The 23178-nt window shown below is 55.7% G+C and overlaps 1 protein-coding gene across 1 annotated transcript; it reads right to left on the bottom strand.

Moving 5' to 3' along the window:
* Window positions 1-974: 974 nt before the first annotated feature.
* On the bottom strand, window positions 975-23165 carry SOCS7 (suppressor of cytokine signaling 7). The gene is made up of 10 exons (XM_065699412.1): window positions 22244-23165; window positions 17132-17196; window positions 14203-14307; window positions 13369-13470; window positions 12432-12562; window positions 11793-11961; window positions 9198-9326; window positions 6386-6521; window positions 5417-5574; window positions 975-5166 (listed from the first exon to the last, which is right to left on the bottom strand). Exons 1-9 carry the CDS (start codon window positions 23098-23100, stop codon window positions 5454-5456), a joined length of 1815 nt encoding a protein of 604 aa, XP_065555484.1. The 5' UTR covers window positions 23101-23165; the 3' UTR covers window positions 975-5166; window positions 5417-5453.
* Between the last annotated feature and the right edge of the window lie 13 nt (window positions 23166-23178).

Below are 23178 nucleotides of genomic sequence, written 5' to 3' on the forward strand. Positions count from 1 at the left end.
TTCTGATGCTAATGAGATGTTAAAAATAAGCTCCTGCGCAGCGCAGCCGTGGTGGGGCTGCTCCAGCGTGGCCGGACAAAAGGGGCTTTATGGGGCTGGGGGGGCACTCCGGGGGTGCCCCGTTCCCACCCAGGGCTTGCGGCTCCCCCAGGACCCCATCATCCACCAAAGGGCAAGAGGCAGGGTACAACCCCTGACCCCCTCCCCTCCTTGCGGGCTGGTGAACCCCAAAACCTCTCCGATGCTGCCCCAAAGGGGTTGGGGGCATCTCAGCTCCAGCCCCCCAGGCTCGGTCCGACTGAGAACCAGATCAAGAGGAGGCCTCAGATGTTGGGTCTCTCCGTCTGGGCCCATCAATGGGGTCTTTGTCCCCATGGCAGGGGCACTGGGGCAGAGCCCTGCACCAAGCCTACAGCCAGGACAGCAATGGGGCAGGGTGGGGGGGGGAGAGCTGCTGCACCCCAACCCCTCCTCACTGCCCACAGCCAGTGGTGAAGGAGGAAGAGGAGGGCCGGGGTGTGGGGGGGGAAGATACAGGCTCAGCCCCATTCTGTCACTCCACAGCCTCTGATCTGCCAAACCCGGGGGTGTTCAAAGCATCAAACACAGAATTAGGGGGGAAGCACCACGCAGTGGGGATGAGGGGATGCTGGAGGCAGGACGTGGGTACCTCCACCCCTTGGATCCCCCCCTCACCCCCCATAGCGATGCTGCAAGGCAACACAGAGCACATAAAGCAATTTCTACCGAGTTTATTTCAAACCCCCACTCTCTTCCCTTCTCCCACCCCCCCCCCAGCCAAAAAAATACCCCCTAAAACCATACCCCAAGAGTCAAACCGACGCTGGAAATGAGTTACAACCACTGGAATCCGCTCTCCCTCCCCCAAACCAAAGGAAAAACCAACCCCAAACCTGGGAATTCCACACCAGCTTCCCCCACAGGACCTGCAGCAGTTACTAAACGGCTCCACACCAGAGGCCAAACATGCCTTTAATACAATATATACAGCCAAGCCCCGTTTCCCACCCCCAAAAAAGAACCAAACACACCCAAAAGTGCATTGGTGGTGTTGATATCAAAAGCATCCCTGCTCGCAGCTGGGCCGGCGAGGCTGGATTTACCTCTTCTGTGACTTTTTTAATAGAGTTTAGGAAAATAAATTATACCAGCAACTATCTGAATAAATTAAAAGCACGCACACACACACACACCAAGTGAAAAGGGCAAAGGAAGCAAAGCTGCTTTGCTACCCAAGGGTGGTCCCAAAGAGTCCTTGGCCATGAGCAGCATCAGGAGCTGCGCCCCCCCCTCCCCAATCTGCTCCTTCCTCCTCTAAAGGCAAACCCGGCTCCCCTGGGGGATGTTGGTTGGGGGGGGGGATGCTGTGGGTCTGGGTTGTGCTTTTCAGCTGGAGGCACAAAGAGGGGGGACCCCCATCAGCAAGGGGTGGTTGGGGGGGTCCCGCCTGCCCCATCACACCTGGAAGACTCTGGGCTATGGGGGATGCTTGGGTAGATCGCTCCAGCTCTGGAAGCCCTGGGGGGCTCGGGTGGGTGCCAGCATCCCCACACTGAGCCCTCCAAAAGGTCAGGTTTTAAGGGTAAAAATCATCCCAAAGGCAGACCTGAACTGTGAAGGATGAAGGGAAAGGGTCAGCTCCCTTCCTAGTGGAAGCAGGAGCATCCTTTCCTTCTGCAAGCCCTGCTTCCCAGTGGTTTCCTCCCCAAAACGCTCCCAGCCAAGACCCGCAGCTCAGCCTGCGCATCCCCCTGCACCCATATGGTAACGAAGGTCCCCCTCAAAACCACCTTTAGGGTCTAAAACTTGGCCCCACATGGGAGCACCCCATGCCTGGTGCTTTCAAACCCACTGATTCTCTCTGACTGAGCAGCTCAAGGTGGCTCCCACCAAACCAAACCAAAGAGGAATCCTTTTTATCCCTCCTTTTGGCCTCAGAAAGGACGATGCTGAGCTAAAGACTTCCCTGTGGGGAAAACTGCCCTGGGCTTCTTGGAATTCCCTGCTGAAGTGAAGCAGGCTGCAGGGAGAGGAGCAAAGTGGGACCTTGCTACCCAGGTGCACCACGTGGCTGAAGGCTGCACCCATCCAGCTGGAAAAGGAGCTTTTCCATGGATGCTCTCTGCGCTTTGGTAGTTTTTATATGGTCCATTTCATGGATCATCGGCCCCCCTCTCCCTGATGGAGGAGGAACAAGGACCAGCTCTGCAGAATTCAAGGTTGGACAAAGGAGGCTATAAAGTTTGGTTCCGAGTCAGCAGGATGAGAGCATCCTCCAGAACCAACTGACTAAACCATTCCAAGCAGGATGCAGACATTACCTGGCCCTTCCCCAAACAGGGATAGGGACCCGTTGGCAAGACGGGATTGACCTCCCCAAGATCCCACCACAAAGACCCCTCTTCTTGTTCCACTCACATCCAGCCTTGCAACAAGAGCTCTGAACCTTCTCCATGCTCAAACAGATCAAGTCCCTCCTCTTACACCTGGATGGGAAGGAACTCTGGGAATAGCCTTATTTTAGCTGGATTTCAAGGGAAGGCTGGTAACTCCAGTTACCCTTGGGATCACATCCAGCACTATCAGCCCCAGTGGCCTCTGACCACATTCCAGCTTTCCTGCCTATCCTGAAGCAAGGAGGGCAAGTATTGCCCCTAAGGCCTGGCTGCTGCTTCAGCAGCTCTGAAAGCCAGAGTCACCCCATCCACCTCAAGGGGAGCACTGGGGGTACATGGGGAGCTCCTGGGCCACCCCAGAGCAGGGCTGTGTGGTTCCACCCCAGGCAAGCCCAGCACTGGGACTCTGCATTGGTTCCCAGCACCAGTTTTCCTTGGTTGGCTTCTTCCCCTTCCCAAACCCAGCCTGTGCCTCTCCATCCCAGAACAGGGATGGATGGAGTGAAAACGATGCCGTTACCATCACACGAGGGAGAAGACCAGCTTGTCCCCAGCTTTGGCAAGGGGAGACTCCCAGCTCCCATCTCACACATCCAGGCCATCACCTATCCATGCCATCGTATCCTTGCCTCCAGGGTCAATTTGGGAAGCTTGGCAGGAGACACATGCCCCAGGCACGCTGTTCTGCACTGGCATAGGGTTGGGCACGATAGGCACCAGACCAGGCTTGGCTCTTGGGGAAGTTTTTCCTTCCCAGCATAGGAATAACTTGGAAGACCCAGATCTTCAGCACACGGACAGCCGGGATGCTGTGGATATTCCACTTTCACCTGCACAAGATGCCTTTTTCCCCCTCCCCGACATTCACGCCGTGCTGTGCGTTTCACTTGAAGCAGTTGCATTCATTTTGCAGGCTCTGCTGGTAACTGGGTATGAGCTGTAGGTCTACAGCCAAGCGAGGGAACATCACTGTTCCCCACGCAGGGACACGGGAGCTGTAGGCTGGATTAGCTCCCATTTCACCAAGGGTCGGGATATGCCGATGAGCACAACTTGGGGCAGCTCCTGATAAGCCCTGCCCCAACCATGGGACACAGTCAGTAGTGAGCAGTGTCTGATGAGGTATTTCTACACAATCTGAAGCTCAGTTTGTTTCATCTGGAAGCCAAATCCTTTTAAAAACCATCCTTTTTCCTCAAAGGCCAAAAACTGAGGCCAGAGGTGACGGTGAGGGGAGGAAGGACAGGGTTTGTTAGCACCCATCGTAGCAACACTTGGCAGAGGCAACTGGGGGGGGGTGGTGGTTCTCCAGGCTGCTTTAAGATCCACAGGACTGTGCCTGATTCAAGGGCTCAGATCATTCTGCAGGGCAAGACCAAAGTCCTGGCAGCTCCCGAGTGCTCAGCTCCATAGGCCCAGGCCACACAAGAGCATCGCATCTTCAGCCCACGCTGCTGCAGGGTTGAGAGCACAGGAACATTTGCTCGTGTAACTGCAGGAGGAAAGATGCTTCTCAGCATCCCTTGGAGCAAACTTTAAACTCCATGAAATGCAAACTCTTTGCAGACCAGGATTTGAAGGGGTGAAGGGGTCTTTTATAGCCAATGCCAAGCCCAGAAACACAGCAAGAGCAACCACCTCTCTCTTGGCTTTACTGTTTCTGAACTGCTGTGGTTCCAGGGACATCCCAGGGAGAGGAGGAAGCAGCAAGCTCAGAGCTCAGATGCTGCTCCAGGAGAAGCCTCACTTATCTGCTTCTTGCTCCGAGTCAGCCCAGAGATGCCTCTTAATGCCCCAGCAACTCCCAGTCGAGCTCCTTCACAGCTCAGCACAAAGCCACTTCATTCACAGCTTCTGGAGACAGCCAGAGAAAGGCTGAAAGTGCACGTCCCGTGGCTCTGCAGGACTGAGATCGCTGGAGCAAGTACCTTTGGTCCACGGACTGCAGCCAAGAGCTGCAGCCGCAGCTTTGCCACCTTCCTTCCACTTATCAGAGGCTCAAGCAAAACCTTCCAGTGTTTGCTAAGGGGACGATGCCTCCTCAGAGGAGCAGCCCATGATCCCAGCGCAGCAGCAGCCATTCCCTTTGGCAGAAGGCTCCACGACATCCAAACGGCTCCAGTGCTCTTCCTTCCTTGGGTCCAACTTAAAAGCATACAGGCCCATCCTGCAAATCCCAGTTGCAAAGCTCAGCTGCCCGCTGTTCAGAGCTCCGTGCTTCCCAGAGGTTATTCCACGTAGCTGCATGTCGCCGTGGCTCAGTCTTGCCTCCAAGCAGCTCTCTGGCTGCATCTCCCCATCAGTAAGGGCCAAGGACCAGTCTTGCCATCACGCCTGGAGCAGATGACCTTCCCAGAGAGTCCCCATCTCTCTTCCTCTCTCCCCACCTTGAAGTTTCCAAGGGAGGACAATAAAATTCAGCTGATCAGAAGACAGAATTTCTCATGCTGAAAATAAAATCAAACCCAAAAGACATTAAAAAATAAAACTTTCCCAAAGTTGTAAATAGTGCCAGGACATTCTTTGTTCTGCAAGGAGTCCATGAGCTGGGCTCAGCTGTCTCCCCTCTCCCTCAGGCAGGAGCTGAGGCTCTTGTTCCCCTTCTGCTGTGCTTCTTAGGAGTCTTGGAACCCTCTTCTCTGTACAAAAGAGCTTGAGAGCAGAAGCAGCCCCGCAGAAGCAGGCTCCCCGTGCGTGCCTCCTTCCACCACAGCCAGGCTTGGGCTACAGGATGGCAACAATCAAATTCCTAGTGGGGAGAATAAAGGGGAGAGGGATCAAGCAGCCTGCGGGATCTGCCCCAGGCTCCAGCTGGCTTGCACAAGTGTGAGCACAAATGTGCACAAGGAAGCTGCAGAAGCCTCATCCCCTCTCCAGGGAAAGCAATGGTCAAAGAGGGAATGGCCACAGCTTCTCTGGGAGGGTTTTGTGTTTTCATTGCAATCCAAGGGAAGAGGATGATCTATGTTTGACCCCACAGAGCAGCAGCACACACGTACCATCAGTGACAGCAACAAGGTGAGTGAGGCAGCCTCGCTACGTGGAGGAGTCGGTCTCCTGCTTCTGTTTGGAGATGAGCTGGGCTTCCTTCAGTGACAGATACACCTCCTCCTGCGGGTCGTAGTAGTAGAACTTGCGGATGTAGGAGATCAGGGGCCTGGCGAAGGAACGGGCAGAAGCTTTAACCCTGCACCACAACCACACCAACCAGCACCAGGATAACCAGAACCTCTCCGCCAGCCCACCCACATCCAGCAGGAACTTTGGGGTACAGGAGCCTGTACCCCAAAGCCTTGGCATTGGCAGGTAGCACCTCACTCCCGAGCTGGTCACCACTCCTGTATGCATCCCTACACACCTCAGGATATTTATCATGTTATCCCAAGGCTGAACATAAAAAGGACATGGAACTGTTGGAACAAGTCCAGAGGAGGCCACGAGGATGATCAGGGGCTGGAGCACCTCCTGTATGAAGATAGGGTGAGGAAGTTGGGGGTGTTCAGCCTGGAGAAGAGAAGGCTGCGTGGGGACCTCAGAGCAGCTTCCAGTGTCTGAAGGGGGCCTATAGGGATGCTGGGGAGGGACTCTTCATCAGGGACTGTAGTGACAGGACAAGGGGTAACAGGTTAAAACTGAAACAGGGGAAGTTTAGATTGGAGATGAGGAAATTCTTTCCTGTAAGGGTGCTGAGGCACTGGAATGGGTTGCCCAGGGATGTTGTGAGTGCTCCATCCCTGGCAGTGCTCAAGGCCAGGTTGGACGAAGCCCTGGGTGGGAGGGTTTAGTGTGAGGTGTCCCTGCCCATGGCGGGGGGGGTTGGAACTGGATGATCTTGAGGTCCTTTCCAACCCACACTATTCTATGATTCTATGAAGGAACCAACTATTCCCTCCCAGAGCCCTTGCTGCCGGTACAGACACCTTCTCACTGCTAAGGTGAGGGTCAGGGAGGAAACCAAAGAGACTTACTTGGGCAGCGGGAGCTCGGGAATGTGGTCTATTCGGACCAACTGCCTGATCCGAAAGCGGCAAAGGTGCTGAAGGGATTTGACATTGCTGAACCTGGAGACTGGATACAGCAGCTGGACAGGCGTCGGAGGGAGACCTTGGGAATAAAGCAGTGTTGGAGGCGTTATGTTAGGAAGAAACCACTCCTGATGCAGCAAGGAAAAGCTGGAGCTCTCTGCAAGGCTGCATTCGATAGCGCATCATCCCAGGAGCCCACTGCTTTGGAGCTGCTTGGGAATGGGGGAGCCAAACCTTTCAGGGTTCAGCCTTCCTCACAACGCAGCAACAGTTCATGGGGCGACGGTGGAAAAGCAGATCCTGGGATACCACAGGCTCCCAACCACCCCTCTCCATGGAGTCAGTATAAGCGATGCTTCATCTACGAGAAGCAACAGTCTGGAAGGGATGCAGAAGGAAGCCAAAGGAGAGGGCAGGCAGCATGAGCCGCACGTAGGCTTTGCTCTGCTCAAGCCTCTGGGCAGTTCTTGCGCAGCATTAAAAAGCTGGGGGATTTGGCCAGCTCAAGCTGCTCATTCTTGGGGTCACGAGGCTGGGCACAAAGGCAGCTCCCCACGCAGGCAGCAACCTCGCAGGGCTGGAAGCGAGTTGCATCCAGCCTTCCCTCCACCCCACCTCCTCCATCAGCGTTACAGGCAACAATCGAGCCCTCAGAACCAAGAGGTCGGTGCAGGAGCATCAGGAAGGCTCTTTGGGAGCTGGGTTCATTCACAGCACAAGGTTTTATCTGTCTTTGCAGGAGGATTCAAAGCCAGTCATACTCTAACCCCCTCCTGCTGGCTTGTCTCCGAGGGCAATGGAGAGAAAGGAGAAAAGGGAAAGCTCTTCACACTAAGATGGGCTCAAAACTGCTCCGGGCAGCTCAGGAAGCTGTGAGCCAGCTTTTGAGAAAGCAAAGAACAGCAATCAATTGAAGGCTGGATTCTACCCCCCCCCCCCATTCTCCTACAGAAAGGAATTAGCCTCTGGGAGCTCAGCCAGCAGCTACGGGGCCGCAGCACGAGCTCCGCACACTGAGCTCGCCGCATGCCTCGCTGCCAGGAGCCAGATGCGAGCTGGAAACTGCCCCTTCCTCCGAGCAGCAGTTAACGTTTGGGCAGGAGAACGGCACTAACGAGCACACTGGGGAATGCAGATCCTCAGTGTTCCCCCATTAAAGATCAGGCATCGGGGTGAGACCTTGTTTTGCAAGGATCAAGGAGCAGCGACCCGAAGAAGCACCCAGGTTCAACGCTGGACCCGGATGGAGAAGTGCAGGACCAGGAGCCAGCACAACCTAGGGGGGGGACCAGGCAGAAGGGACCCCTCAGCACTGCTTGGGGGGGGGCTCTTTCCTTGATATTTTCTAGAGCAAGTGCTTTCTAAGGTATTTCCCTGGAGTCCTCAGCCCTCAAAGCCCTATTCTCAAAGGGGAGAGGTGTCAGGATCAGGAAGGTAAAGCATCTTGAAGTTGAAAGGACTGTTTGAAAGGAGGATGCATTACAAAACCAGCTTCCCATCCCTCTCCTCCCAAAGCACAGCCATGTTCTACATCAGCTCTCCAGTTATTGGCAGTGCCTGCAGCAGAGGGCAACACTGAACAGATCCAGGCTGTGATTCCAGCACTGCTGGGAACCCTGCAGAGGAGCATCCCATCCCTCCTCCCCTCCAGCCTCCTCTGGACCACAAACTCTTTGGGCCAAATCCTCTCCATGCTGCAGTGTCAGGGAGGTCACCATCAGGGTCTGCAGGCAAGATGGCAATGGAGATAGGGAACAAATTTACTGCAGGCATCCTCGCACTCAGTCCTGCCCCTCTCTGCTTCACTGCCATCACCCATCTCACCACGGCAGCGTTCCCATTCCTGCTCCCTTTTGTTCCCAGCATCCCCACTCAGCCGTCCTCCAGATCCTGTTCCCCACTGCTGCTCCCTCACAATTAAGGGGCACATTTGCCCACTTGGCAAGCTCTCCCCTTCCTTTCACACTGGATTTTTTTGGCCAGCTTGCTGGTACACCAGGACAAACGAGTGAAACAAAAAGCCCAGAGGATACTGGTCCAGTTGCCTGCCCAGATTTAGCAGGCAGGAGATGTGAGCCCATTTAAGGAGCCAGAGCTTGATGGATGGGGAAACAAGCACTTTGCAATCCCAGCAGCATGCAATCAAACATGCTCCAACAAAGCTTCGCTAACACTCCCTCTCCCTGCTTGCAAGCACCTGCCTGTTGATGGGCTCTGGCATCAGGGTCCCCCCAGGGACTCTGAATCTACAGCATCTATCAAGTGAGCTGGAGGCTCACTTTGAGCTCACACTTGGAAACGTTCCCACAGCTCAACTTAATGTCTCTCCCTCCTGACAGCCCCAGGTGGGTTTCAGCTGAGGGAGAGCTGGGAAACTACAAAGCATGGAGTGGTTCTTAAGAACAGCAGCACTGAGACTGGGGGAGGGAAGAAAGAGGAGCTTTAGTAGCCAAATAGCTGCTTGTTGAGGGAGTAGCATTCCCGTCTCCAGCTCCATTCGTCATAGTGTGAGTTTGTATTATGTTTCCACACTCCTGGAAAGAAAGGTTTAGGAGGTCTCCTTACCACAAGTCTCCACTTCCCACAAGTGGTGCAAGGGATGTGCTCCTCAGGATCCTCCTGAAGTCAGTGGGCAAGGATGCAGAGGAGGGCATTGAGCCCAGCAGACCAAAGCCACATTAAACTGGCTCTCTAGGACAGACCAGCAGCTGATGACAGAGTAAAGCCTCCCCCAGAGGCAGAGCAGGACACTCACCTGGAACCCTGGATCGGAGGAAGTAGAGGAACTTCCCGTTTTTGGAGTGCATGATTGCTCTCTTTATGAACTCCACCACGGACTGGCAGCGGTCTTCAAACTTGGGATGGCACCAGAGGCTGAAGGTCCCTTCCAACAGAACAGAAAAGGCCTCACGTTACAGGAGCACTGGTAGCAAGAGGAGCCATTTAGCTGTGAGTGATGCTCTCAAAGGCCAGGTGAATGCTCCAGGCTGACAACTTAACCTAGGAAGGGCACTAAGAGGAAACACCAGTGGCACCACCTTGTGAAGATGCTGTTCCACTGGAACCAGAGCTCTCCAAGAGCTGAGGATACACAGAAAGACACAATATGACAACTACAACCCAAGGATGACCTCAGGTCAGGCTTGCCTGAACTTGCAAGCAGCCTGCAACAACTGCTGGGTCTAAAACTACCAAGACATATTTAAACAGTGCATTAAGAGATGTCCCTGCTTCTCTGCAGCATCCCCTCAACAGCACTCGCAAAGCAAGCCACCGCATCGGAGCCCATAAGCCCACACATAGGGGTATGTAAGAGCAGTGAGCCAGGTGTTGGAGTCCTCTTCTGCCAGCCCTAGAGCTGTCAAGGATCACTTATTTCGGCAGCTTTATGTCCTTGCTGGCTGTTCCAAACACCTTAATCCAAATGACTGTCGAGCTAGAAGCAGGGGCGAGGCACACGGATGCAGCCCTGCCTGTGCTGCCACCCGACACGGTGCATTGAGCTGGAGCAGCACGCTCTGCAACTGGAGAGGGGCCACAGGGGCAAGCAGGCCCCCTACCCTGCTTACAGATCTCCAAATAGGTTGAGTTGAAGCCTCACATCAGACCAGCATCAGTCTTCACTGCAAGCAGACACCTCCTCCTTGCACCAAAACGCAGCCATTTATCCCCTGTCGCCAGCTAAATCAGAGGTACCCAGGCCAGCAGCCCCCCCCAGCACCATCACAGCCTCTGCAACACCAACGTGCTACAGAAACACTAGAGGAAGCATCTCTGTTGGATGTCCAGCACTCACAGCTTTCTGTAGGGTGGACAGCAAGCAGCAATACAGGGCTATAGACAGCCCCCAGCTTGCTCCAGTAAGGCTTTACTGGGAGGAGATGCCTCTCACCCTTGCCACAGGCCAGTTTGGGAGCAACGATCTGGGTTAGCACGTGCTAAACATCCAGGATCAGCAAGCACAGGTAATTCTTGGGAATCGTGGACCTGTATGAGCCCTTGGGCAGTGAATGCAAAGGACAAGCACCAGCGTCCTCAGCCTGCCTAAAAATAGGCAAATAAATGCTGGTTTCTTCTCCTCATCTACTTGAAACCTGAAGGTCATGCATTGCTCTCTTTATCATTCCCCGAGCCTCACCATTTGTCATCTTCAGTGGTTTATCAAAGTGCTCCAGTCTGCAGTTTTCCAGGGTGCTGCAGCACATGCAGCACAAGGCAGGCAGGCCTGGTGGGGGGGGGAGCACAGGGCTGCTGCCCCACATAAGACACAAGCACTGCACCCAAAAAATGCAGTCCTTGATGCGATTCCATGGCTGGGAGAGATGCTCAAGGGAAGGTGGCAGCACCAAGCTCCATCCATGCAGCAAGAGAAGAGTGAGGAAAGGGAAGGACGCTGGGCTAAGGATGCTCGGAGAAGGGAAATATCCCAACCCCAAAGTAAGCAGCCGGACAAGCTTGCTCCAAAACTCAGTTATGGAAGAGAATCCATGGCACAGGCAGCCTCACATCACCCCCACCTGAAAGAGATTCTTGTAGTTTCTATACAAAGACAGGGTGATGGAAATCCTTCCTTCTCACAATGGTCAGGGACAGGGGAACTGGCTCTAGATGGGTTACAACGAATATTGGACCACCTCCCCATCAGAGGGGCTCAAGACCAGAAGAGCTGCCAGGTTTGGCTAGCAGAACTGGAAGAGAACAGCAGCATCCCTGGAGCAAGGACAAGGAGAAAAGGATGAGCTTTGCTCTGAAGGGCTGCAAAGCACTGTTTTCCACAGCAGGTTGGCTGGGAAGCTTCTGACCCCATCATTTGCAGGCACAGTTAATGACAAGGCTCTCTAGGCAGCTGTTATTAAAGCTTGCCCACTGGGCAAACCTCAGCCTGGAACCTACTGCAGCTGATCCCACTGCTAAGCATCCCTGGACAGGGGGAGAACAAAGCAAGGTGCTGAGCTGCGACACATTGAGATCACTTCTCCTTTCGCAGGGGGAAAAGCTGACGGGTGATGGCTTATGCTGTACATCACATCTCAGTGCCACAGGGTCCCAAGGACCTTGCCATCATCATTTCTTCAGGAGCAGTTTTCCAAAGCAAGGCCTAAGGGAACTCTGGTGCTCCCCAGTTTTAAGGAGAGTCACTTCTTGAAGCCCAAGAAGCAAAGTCAAACCTGGCTTCTAAGGCCTCTTGCAGAACCTCAGCACAAGAGTAAGGACACATTGATGCTGCTCCCCTTCTTTTGCCAGCTCTGTGCCCAGAGCACTGCTCTGGGACCTTGACATCAGACTGGTCCCCAGCCACAGGCCTCTGTGGTCAGCAGCATCCCCAGAACCACCCATGCGTGGCTCTTACCTCTGTAGTGCTCCATCCTGGTGTGATGGGTGATGCCCTGCGACCGAAAGCTGAGGCTCAGGATGTAACGAGGATCAGAACTGTCTCGGACCAGAAAGGACCCATCTGGTTTCCCCTTCAGCTTCATCTCTGCATCCTCCCAGTTCATCGGTCCCCAGTACCAGCCACACTAGGAAGAGAGACAGCAGAACATCAGCAATCAAACACAACAGGGTTTGCTCTCGTTAATTCCTTTTAAATGCTAAATTGGAAGTGCCCTGTTGTATCCACCTAGAAGTAGGAATGGTTGGGACTTGCTCCTGGATGAGAGTGCACCATCACACCCCTTACCAGCTAAAGGCAGTGAAAGAACAGATGAGATGAAAGCATTTCATTCCATACAATGACTCAAAGACCTCACTGGGACAAAGGCAGGAGGCTTTTTCCAGTCCTCTCCTAATCTTGTGCTCCCAAGTCTACGCACCTCTAGTGTGAGGCATCCCTGCCCATGGCAGGGGGTTGGAACTAGATGATCTTGAGGCCCTTTCCAACCCAAACCACTCTATGAAGTCTGTAAAGGGGACGATTAGACCCAAAAGCAGAGCTTAGACCCAGAGCCTTTCCCTTGGGGCTGCTGCCACCAACCCACATCTCCGTTACCTTCTCCAGCTCCCGCAAGCTGGCTGCGAAGCTGCTGGAGTCGGGGCGGTACAGGGGGCACTGGAGGTGCTGGGCGGGCTGGCCGGGCATCGCCTCCATGGGCCTCAGAGGGACAATCCGTGGGAAGGCATCTGCAGAGGGAGACACAGCCCAGGCCTTGGTCACCCTTAGGGAGCTCAGCACAAGGATGCGTCGCCCCGTCCCCCTTGCATGGCTCTGGAGGTCAAGATGCAGGAGCTGCAGTGGGGAGGAGGAAGTTGGGCTGACCCACGGGAGGGCAATGTCCTCGTGAAGGACACAGGGGAGTCACTACCTGCTCCTCCAAGGTGCCTAACTCAGCGCCTTCACTGCTGTTTCCTTCTGCTAGCTCAGAGGGAAGGCCAGGGAAGTGCCCGGCAGCACCCATTGGAAAGAACAAGCACAGCCTGAAAAAGGGGCAGTTAAAGCTCTGTGGGTGCTGAAGGAAACCGAAAGCAGGAGGGTAAATGCACAGGAAGCATCCCAGTGTGCTGTTCGGTTGGATGCGCACCAGGCTGGCTGGCAGAGCTGGGGCTCCTGCACCAAGCCCTGCTCCCACAGCTCTTTCCCATCCCTGCCACTCATTACCATGTTCCCTGACACAGCACAAATTGGGGTGGGCTGAACCCAAGAGGAATCAGAGCAAACGGGAGATGCTGAACTGAGGATAAAGCTGGTGCAGGGACGAGCTTCAGCAAAACCCCTGTGAGCAACGAGAGCCACAGGGGAACTGGAGCCTTGACACAAGGGTGCCTGAGCACGCAGCGGTGCAGGACCGCACGGCCCCGAGCAGGCACCGCGGGCAGCACCGCTGCTGTTAAAGCCCAAAGTGCAGCCTTAGAATTCACCAAGCAAACCCCCAGAAGGTTCCAGATCCCTCAAGGGAAAGCCAGAGCCTTGCTGCTAAAGCTAAGCTGACCTGGGGCATGGGGTGGAGGAGGCGGAGGCAGAGGGAAAGACTGCAGGGAGGAGCCCATTGGACCCACTAGGACAGATGTAGGCAGCGTCCCACTGATATCATCTAGGAGAGAACAGAGGCAAGAGAGATTCAGAAAACAGGAAAGCAAGGGAGCTCTGCACTGCCTGACACACACCCGAGCAAACCAGCCCCTGGTGCTGCCTGGGGCAGCCAAGATGGAGCTTCCCACCAGCAGCTCAGCATCCTCCTCTTGCTGCTGCTTCACACCAGCTCGGAGCCTCACACGCACTCCAAGAGTGGAGGAGCCTGGTTTCCAGCCCAGCAGCTCCTCACATGCAGACCACAGGCATTTAAAGGAGGATTCACAGAGCCGGTACATGGGATGTGCAGTTTAAGGTGCTGCTTGCTAAGGCTGACTTGACCCATCCGTAGCTTCTTCACAAAGGAGCCTCCTCCAGAGGAGGATGAAGAGCAGCTGAGCCTGGCTCCTGGCGTGCTCCCGCTGACTACAGAGCACAGAAAGGAACCGGCCTCGCTGGGTGATGGGTAGGAAGGGGAGCAGTTCCCACGAACAGCACAAATGCTACAAAACCAACATGGTGCCCCCCCACCCCACATTGCTGCCCCATCACCCTCCCCTCCTGGCTGAACCAGGAGAAACACTGAGGCTGTCAATGAACAGCAAAGGCAATCCCCTGCTAGGGACAGGTGAGCAGGCAGCGAGCCCAACGCCAGCGAGGCTCAAGGCTCTCCCCTTCCCTCCCTACAAGGGCGGATGGGCAGTTCCTATGTTCCCACAGGGACACATGGCAAGGATGCTCTCGGAGACAGTACCTAGCAGGCTGAGGCTTCGTCGCGGTGGAGGTGGTGGAGTCGGAGGGTGAGGGGAGGTCAGTCCTCGCTGCGAGATGTCCACGTCCACCAGCGACACCGTTTCACCTGGGGGTTAGTGGAGCAAGACCGTCAGTATCACACCTGCTCCAGGGCATGGGGAGGGGGAAAGGGGCAGGAATCGCTGCAGGGTTTGGAACACAACCTCATTAGCTGCTTCCCTTCGGAGACATGGATTAACTCGGCTGCTACAGCCCACAGGTCAGGCAGAGGAGAATGACACCAGTACTGAATCCCACTGGAGTCCAACACCAGGATGCTGGGATGAGGAAGGCACTGAGACCTTTCCAGCAGCAAGTTCATAGCAAGCAGAGCTCATCAGCGCTGCACTTTTACGCCAAAGGCCAGGAGGGTACCAGCTCTTCAAATTAATAAGAGGGAACTGGACAGGCTTTAACATTAAATAACTGGAATTTGCTGAGCACTAAAAAGGCTTCCGACCCAGGATACTGCTGGGGGAAAATAACCACACAAATTAAGATGTCTAACTTCAACCCAGAAAAGCTTAAAACGAGTCTAAAATCATGGGAGAGAAAGGAAGGCAGCAAATCCAGGTCAAATCAGCCTCAGTATTGGACTGATACAGAGGCAAAAGGAAAACACCTAAATCCCAAAGAGAGATCCTAAGGGGTGCTACCACAGCCACGGCTTAAAACTGAGTTTAACCAGGCTCTGATGGACACCAGCACTGGAACCCCATCATCCCAAAGACCCGAACCATGGTCTCAAGGACAACAAGATCTGGCTGCCTCAGATTTCAATTCCTGTGGGCAGGGAGCTCCTCTCCTGCTCCAGATACCGTGCACAGCATCACCCATCTGACAGCGTATTCACCATGCGTTAGAGAGGACAAGATTGACTCAGCTTCCTTCTGCTTTTAAGACTCCTGTCTATTAATAAGCGATGGCAAGAGGAGTATTTAGGGTGGGTATTATCCAAGGTACCTTGTCCCTGGGGGGTTAAGGGTGTGAGCACACACACATGCACACAGCCACTCCTTCATTTCCACACCTTAACAATAAGGTGCCCGGGCTGCATCCACCTTGGACAAACAAAACCAAAAGCCAACCAGGCTAAGAGGGGGGGCAGGAGCTCAGCTTCCAACCCTTCCCATGCAGCAGGAGGGGCAATGGTAGGCTGCGATGGGCTTACGCTTCCAAGGGGTGCTCAAGGAGAGGTGAGGGAAGGCAAGGAGAGCCTTCCCAAAGGCCTTCCCTCACCCCACAGACCAACCTGGAAGCAAATCCCCAAGGAATTCCTGCAAGCTGGGCCAGCCATTTGAATTCTGTCCCAGCCTCAGAAAACCCACGATGCAGGAGCCATGAAAGAAACCAAGCCGTGCAAGACTGAAGTCAACACCAACCCAAAGCCAGATACTCACTCTGGGGATGATGCCATGGTTTTCCGCACAGGAAAAACCCCTCCAAGGGCACTGTCACTATTGCATTTGTACTCACAGCCTCCCCCAGCAACAGGTGGCAAAGCAGCAGAAGCAGCTTTTGCCTGCACCAGCCCTGATTTGCAAGGTGACACTGAGGAACCGAGTCCCATCACACGAGGAACAAGTCCTCAACGTGCCACTCCATCCTCAGGACATGGGCTGAAAGGATGTAGGAATGGAGAAGAGAACAAGCACCAGCACAGCTGAATCACCCTCAAGCGACTCCCCTTCTGCAAGAGCTGAAGGAGCTACAAGAAACATCAGGAACGGATCAGAAGCTTCCAGTTCCTAGTTTCAAGCAAGTCAAATGAATGCTCTGCCTTGAAGGGAACTTCTCTGACGTTGAAACCAGTCTGGAGTAAGACAAGACTTCACCATTACTCTCCAAAGAGGCTTTGCCCTGCTCAGGGGCACAAAACACACCCACTCTCCATCACCTATGCCAACAACAAGAGGCTTTCAAGCTCTACCCACCAGCTATGGCTGCACAACACCCTTTTGATTCCTCTGCTCTGCACTAAAACCCTCAATATGAATCTATTTTGAATCTGACCCCCATAACAGGCCATGTAAACCCCCCCAGCTGATAAATACTCACTTGTGCCCTTAGATTCCTGCTCATGCAAGCCCTGAGACAGGAGTCACACAAGGAAGCCCCAGTGTGGCTGGGACTGTTTTGACTACGAACCCAGACCACAGGAGGCACATGACCATGACTGGGAGCTTTTCAGTCCTACAGCTTCCAGCCACCAGCAGAGCAGGACTTCCCCTCACACCATTTATAAACCAACTTCCCCCCCGCCAGCAGAAAAGGGAAGGTCAGAAATGAGCAGGACAAGGGGAAAGGGGGAAACCATGCTCCACAAATGAGGTTTCGATTCCCACTGCAGAGGCACCAATGTTGGTGTATGGTCTAGGGGGGAAGCAGGGCTTGGTCCTAGCCCCTCTCAAGCCAAATGCCTTTGCTCTATAAGGGATTTTCCAACCCCCTCGGATGCAGAGCCCTGTGCAGAGGAAGGACCAGGACCTTCACCTCCAACTTGTGTTTCAACAGGAGGAATTGCAAAATGCTGATGTGCAGCCATGGAAAGGGACTTCTTACAAGGGCCTGTAGGGACAGGCCAAGGGGAATGGCTTGAACCTGCCCAAGGGGAGACTGAGCTGAGCTCTTAGGCAGAAGCTCTTCCCTGTGAGGGTGCTGAGGCGCTGGCACAGGGTGCCCAGAGAAGCTGTGGCTGCCCCATCCCTGGCAGTGCTCAAGGCCAGGTTGGACACAGGGGCTTGGAGCAAGCTGCTCCAGTGGAAGGGGTCCCTGCCCGTGGCAGGGCTTGGAGCTGGATGGGCTTTAAGGTCCCTTCCAACCCAAAGTATCCTTAAACACAAACTGACCTTTTCACAGCCAAATGTGCTGTAAAGCTGCCAAACCCTTACCTGTGAAGAGGGGGCTGAACACAACCGGGGAAAAGGCACTTTGAGTTCTTGTCAGTCTGTGTTTCCTGTTGGAAAAAAGGAAAACGTTGTTAGTGGAGGGGAGGCGACCTCGTGCATCCCACCCAAGGAAACACCGCTTGACCTCCTCCAACCAGGAGAACCTTCCCCATTCCGCACTCCAGGAGCTCGAGGCATCTCATTGCTTCGTGCTTATTGGACTCCTAGAGCAGTGCTTTGGCCTAAGTAGGGCAGTCAACCAGTAAAGCCAGGTCTGCGTCCTGCTCCCAAGCAAATCCATAACTAGGGAATTAATAAAGCCTTTAGGAAGAAGAACCCCAAGCAAGTGTGGTAACCAGAGCCCAGAAGCTGTTTCACAACCGCCGTCTCGCTATTGCTCTGCAGCAGCCATTGCCAAATGCCTTCGACAAACAGGTTTGGTCCCTGAGCAATGAGGGGTTGTGCCTGGAGCGAGCGCATCGAGTGCCCTCGCGCTGCGTTTGGAGGACGCCATCTCCCCCAAAGGGTGCCAAAACGCAGGTGAAGGGCAGGCGAGCTAAACCCGGACCTGGGGAGATGGATGGAAGCAGCTAAAGATGCACCTCTGACGAGGACCCAGCAGTTCGCACGCAGCTTGCTTGCCAAACCAGTGGGTTTATAACGAGGCTGTAGCCAGCACCGTGCTCTCCCCATGCAAAACCCCTCCTTCCTATTGCAGTGCTAAGGGGGTTTATCCAGATGTCGGCACAGAAACTGCTGGTAAACTGAGGCACAGAGTATGGCACCCCCAGGACTCGAATCCAATAGAGAAACACAGCCCTGGTGCCAGACACTCAGTCCCACCTGAAAGGGGAGCACAAGAATAAAGATCAGCTCCAGCTTTGACAAAGGTCTTCCCAGCATCCTGCAAGGCCCATCCCAGCGCTGGGCAGCGTGTACCAGCTCTGTAGTGGGTCAGACAAGGTTACTCCCAGTCAAATAGTGCAACTCCACTGTGCTGACCAGAGGAACCGGTCCCATTGCGTGCAGGCAAGTGATAGCACCAAGACCTGCAGGAGCTCTGAGCCCAGCTCTCCTCACAACCCAGGGCACATCAATTCCACTGCAAGCAAAGGGCTGACACCGTTCTTAGAATCACAGAAGAGTTAGGGTTGGAAAGGACCTCAAGATCATCCAGTTCCAACCTCTTGCCATGGGTAGGGACACCTCACACTAAACCCTCCCACCCAAGGCTTCATCCAACCTGGCCTTGAACACTGCCAGGGATGGAGCACTCACAACCTCCCTGGGCAACCCATTCCAGTGCCTCAGCACCCTCACAGGAAAGAATTTCCTCCTTAGATCCAATCTAAACTTCCCCTGTTTAAGTTTGAACCCGTTACCCCTTGTCCTGTCACTACAGTCTCTGATGAAGAGTCCCTCCCCAGCATCCCTATAGGCCCCCTTCAGACACTGAAAGCTGCTCTGAGGTCCCCACGCAGCTTCTCTTCTCCAGGCTGAACAGCCCCAACTTCCTCAGCCTGGCTCCATATGGGAGGTGCTCCAGTCCCTGATCATCCTCATGGCCTCCTCTGGACTTGTTCCAACAGGTCCATGTCCTTTTGATGTTGAGGACACCAGAACTGCACACAATGCTCCAGGTGAGGTCTCACGAGAGCAGAGCAGAGGGCATCATCTTCTTGGGCATCATCCTCACTCTCCAGCCTCCTCCCAGCAAGAAGCTGACCCTGACCCTTAAACTTGTGCCTCAGCCCCCAGCTCTGCTCTGAGCCTCCTCCAAAACCTGGACAAAGCTGCAGCCCAAGGCAGCTTTGGAAGGATCACTCTGAGCAGATGCAACTCAACCATCCCATAGGGAGAAGAAACCTGAGTTCCGGGCTCATATTCCCAAGTGGAGCAGATGGGGGAGTCCTCACCTTGTCACAGAGCTGCCCAAACGCTCCTCTTGTTTGTGTCCAGACACATCACCGGGGCTCATAGTATTAAATGTTAATTCACAGCTATAAGCTTGCAAATAAAACCACTATAAACACTCATCCTGATACATCGACCCCATTCCAAGGTTTGGAAGCGTTTCCATTTTAAGCCTCTCACACCTATTCGAGGGTTGGATGGTTTTCCCTCTCCAAGGAGGATGATTCCCTGATTATCAGCCACACACACACACAATTACACTTCTGGACTAATATCAACGAAGCTTATAATATAGTAACAGCTCTGCTCCCTCCCACTAAGCCAGACGGAAAGGAGCATTGCTGGCATTTTGCTGTTACCAAACCAGCTACATTTTATGCCAACGTTTTACAACCATCACTTCCTGAGATGCCTGGTTTCAAGCAAGCAGGGTGAGAGCAAGAAATGATTCCCATGAACTGGGTCCTCCACTTCCCAACTCAAACCAACCAGCTTCCAGACATCCTCCTCCTGCCCTCAAGCTCTGCAGCATCCAAATGATGCTGAAATGGTGCTTCCCACTCATCCCAAGGCCCTGTTAACACCAAGACCAGTCTCACCCAGCCATCCAAGCTGGCCGTGTGCTACTTTATGCTTGTAATAACATGGAGGCATGTGAAGAACCAAGGTCACCAATGCAGCTATCGGCCAGGACCTGGTACCAACCTGGCCAGCGATGTGCCAGCTGAGGTTTGCCTGCATCCACCCATCCACAGAACCGGTGCCTAAATCCATCCTCTTCCCCTCCAACTACCTGGATGGGAAGCTTGAGCAGCAACTCCAAATAGCAGGAATTCTGCTTCAGATGGATGTTTAAAGGAAAAAGGAGTCGGGACAGATAACACCCACCACAGTCCAAGGGAGCACCCTTCATCAAAGAGACTTGCTAGTCAGCAACAAGAGCCCCATAGCAAGCAGAGGCAGGAATTAACCCAAAAGTTGCTCTGAGCCCACCTCAGCAGCAGCTCATGGGGAACACCACATCCATCCTATATTAACAGAGGCCATAAACTCCAGCTCCCAGCAGAACCAAGGGGAGGTCGTGTTGCTGATGGAGCTGGTGCAAGCCAGCAGACAGCATTCGCTGGGGTGGGTTCAGCCCAGTAAAGGCCATAGCAGAAGAGAGGAAAAGGAAAGCACCGTCTGCTGAGGTCAAACATTCACTTCCCAGCAAGCTTGGCTTACCTAAACCTAACTTGCTTAGGCAAGGATGAGCATCCCTAGCACCCCAAACCACTCAGCCTCATTGATGAGACCTCCAGGACCAGCAGGGACCATCCCATCACTGCACAGCCTCCCAGCAGAGGAGATGCCAGCTCCAAGCACACCCATCCCACAGCCCAAAAGCACGGGAGCTGCACTCCAGGGAGCAAAAAGCATCATTCAAATAACGCAGCCCTCGTGAGCAGGAGGGGACACCGGAGCTGGCAGCAGCGAACAGTCCCTGAACCACAGAAGTTGCTGCATCAGGCACCTTGAAGTAACCTCTGTTAAAACATCACCTACTTAGTGCAGGGGAGTTGCACGATGCTGGAGCAGAAGTGACCACTGAACCCAGGCAGTGATAATGGTGCTTCTCCGCTCCTGACCCGCTTAAGACACAGCTGCCAACCCCGCACTGCCTAACACCAGTGCTGGAGGAGGTCCTGGGACTCCTTCCTGGCTCTCATCAAGCACCAGGATGGCATAAACCACAAGCCCATTAGCAGAACATTATGTCATTACAGGCTGGCTACCATTTGAGGCCCATTCAGTCATTTGTGGGGAATGAAGCTGCTGTATAAAGCTGCTTCACCACCTCATACGAAAAGCCAGGCTCCTCGCAGGCACATGAGCTTGGCAGGGCTCAAACACCCTCCCAGCAGCCACAGGGCTGGGAGCTGAGGCTGCCCCATCTCAGAGCCCACCCTCTGCTTCAGAACAGAGGTAACTGTGGCCTCTGTTGCCTTTTGGGCTGTGCAAGTGTCCTGGTACCACACCTGAGCCAAGGTCAGCATCTTCAGAGCAAGCCTGGAGAGCTCCCTGCTCGCCCATCAACAGGTCTTCACCTCACCACACAGCCCAAAAGCCTTACACAGGGTTACTTAACCCCACAGGGAAAGGGCTGTGCTGCAATACCCGAAGTCCATTTAGTTATTGGATGCTGCTCCCAGGCTGCCTGCACAGCCCTTGGGCAGGCCCTCCCTGCCTCCTCCATGAGGGATCTCAGTTCTGCTGCTGGAAATGCTATAGAAGGTGGTTTCTGGGCCACCAGAGGCATGAGCCCTTTACCCTCCTCGGCTGGCACCAAGCAGCTCGTGCCTTCTGCTGAGACATGAGGCTGAAGCAGGAGTGCTGCAGCCCCGGGTCCCACACCAACACGTCCCAGGTTATATCCCTTCAGCCTAACACATAACCCAGTCAACCTCTGGTTGCCTCCAGCTACATCCTCCTACAGAGCATCACCCACCATCACCATCACCACCACCACCACCACCGAGGCCAGAGCCCAGCGGTGACACCGGTGAGCCTCGGGACATCATTCTGCAAGAGGAAACACCGACCCCTTGGGCCTCAGCACAGAACCACCAGAAGCCATCCCCAGAACACGGCACTTCCTTGCTCAGCCATTGCCATCCCAGGGCTCGAGCAGCTCCTCCGAGCCACCCTCCGCTGATCCTGCTCCCGGATGTTTTTCCACCATCCCCTTTAAGGATGCGAGGCCCAGAGCACCGGGTTCCTCCTCACCTGCCTCTCCTGGGCGCCAGGAGATGAGGCCTCAGCTTGGAAGAGGCCTGAACCCGGCTCGGAGCCCATACACAACAGTGATGCCCATGTGCAGGGTGGTACCTGCTCATCCTCCACTTCCATCAAGGCATCACAGCCCTGGCACCCCATATATCCCTGCACTGTGGGGCCACACCGCTGCATGCCCTGTGCTGCTGTCACATCAACCCCAAGCTCCCCAGGCTGTCATCAACGCAGATGAGTGCTCCCCACAGCCCCCACCACCCCAAACCCATCCCTACTCCCCGCAGCCCCCATCCCACCACCCCAAACCCACCTCTGCTCCCCGTGTCCCCCTCCGCATCACCCCAAACCCACCGCTGTCCCCACAGCCCCCATCCTATCCCCCCCCGCCAAGGCCGGACACGGCCCCTCCGGTGCCGGTACCCCCCGTACCTGCCCGCCTCCTGCTCGCGGCCGCGGGCCCCGCACACATCGGTCAGGCTGCCGGCCGAGGCGGGCAGCTCCCCGGCGCGCCGGGCCTCGGTGCTGGCGGCGGCGGCGGCGTCCCCGGTGGCTGAGCCGCCGCTGCAGCTCTTGGTGCGGAAGAGGCGGCTGAGGCGGATCTTGAGCGAGCCCTTCCTGCCGCCGGGGCCGGCTCCCCCGGGGGCTGCGGGCGGCGGCGGCGGCGGCGCGGGGCCGGGGGCTCCTCTACCGGTAGCTCTGGCGGCCGCGCGGCCGGGGGACCCCGGCTCCTCCTCGGAGCAGCTCCCGGCCTCGTCGGGCTCCAGCGCCTCCAGCACCAGCAGCGCGTCGCTCGTCTCCTCGGCGGCGGGCCCGGCCGGCGGCGGCCCGAGGCAGGGGCACCCTGCGGGTCCCTTCGTGGCCAGCCCGGGCGGCCGCAGCCCCAGCGCCGCCAGCTGCAGCTCCAGCCCGCCCGCCGGCGGGGCTCCCCACCCGGTCACCGCCTTGGGCTCCAGAGCGCAGCGGTGCCGCGGGCAGAGCAGTTCCCCGCCGCCTCCCGCCGGGCCCCCGCCGCCCGCCGCGGGGCCGCCCTCCTCGCCCGGCCGCCCCTCGGCCGCGTTGCGGAACACCATCAGCTGCGGCGGCGGCCGCGGGCCCCGCAGCGCCGCACCGCCCGCCAGCCGCCCGCCGCCGAGGCCCAGCGGCCCCGCGCCCGCAGCGCCGGTAACGGCGCCGCCCGCCGCGCCCGCCTCCGGCCCGGCCACATAGCCCAGGAGCCGGCTCAGCACCCGGTAGGAGGCCGCAGCGGCCGCCGCCGCGTCCCCGTCGCGCAGCTCGGCGCGGTGCATGGCTACGGCCGCCGCATGGCCAGGGCCGGCACCGGCACCGGCACCGGGACCGGGGCAGCGACCGGGCCGCACCGCCCA

This window comes from Lathamus discolor, chromosome 20, assembly GCF_037157495.1.
Source record: "Lathamus discolor isolate bLatDis1 chromosome 20, bLatDis1.hap1, whole genome shotgun sequence".
Lineage (NCBI taxonomy): Eukaryota > Metazoa > Chordata > Aves > Psittaciformes > Psittacidae > Lathamus > Lathamus discolor.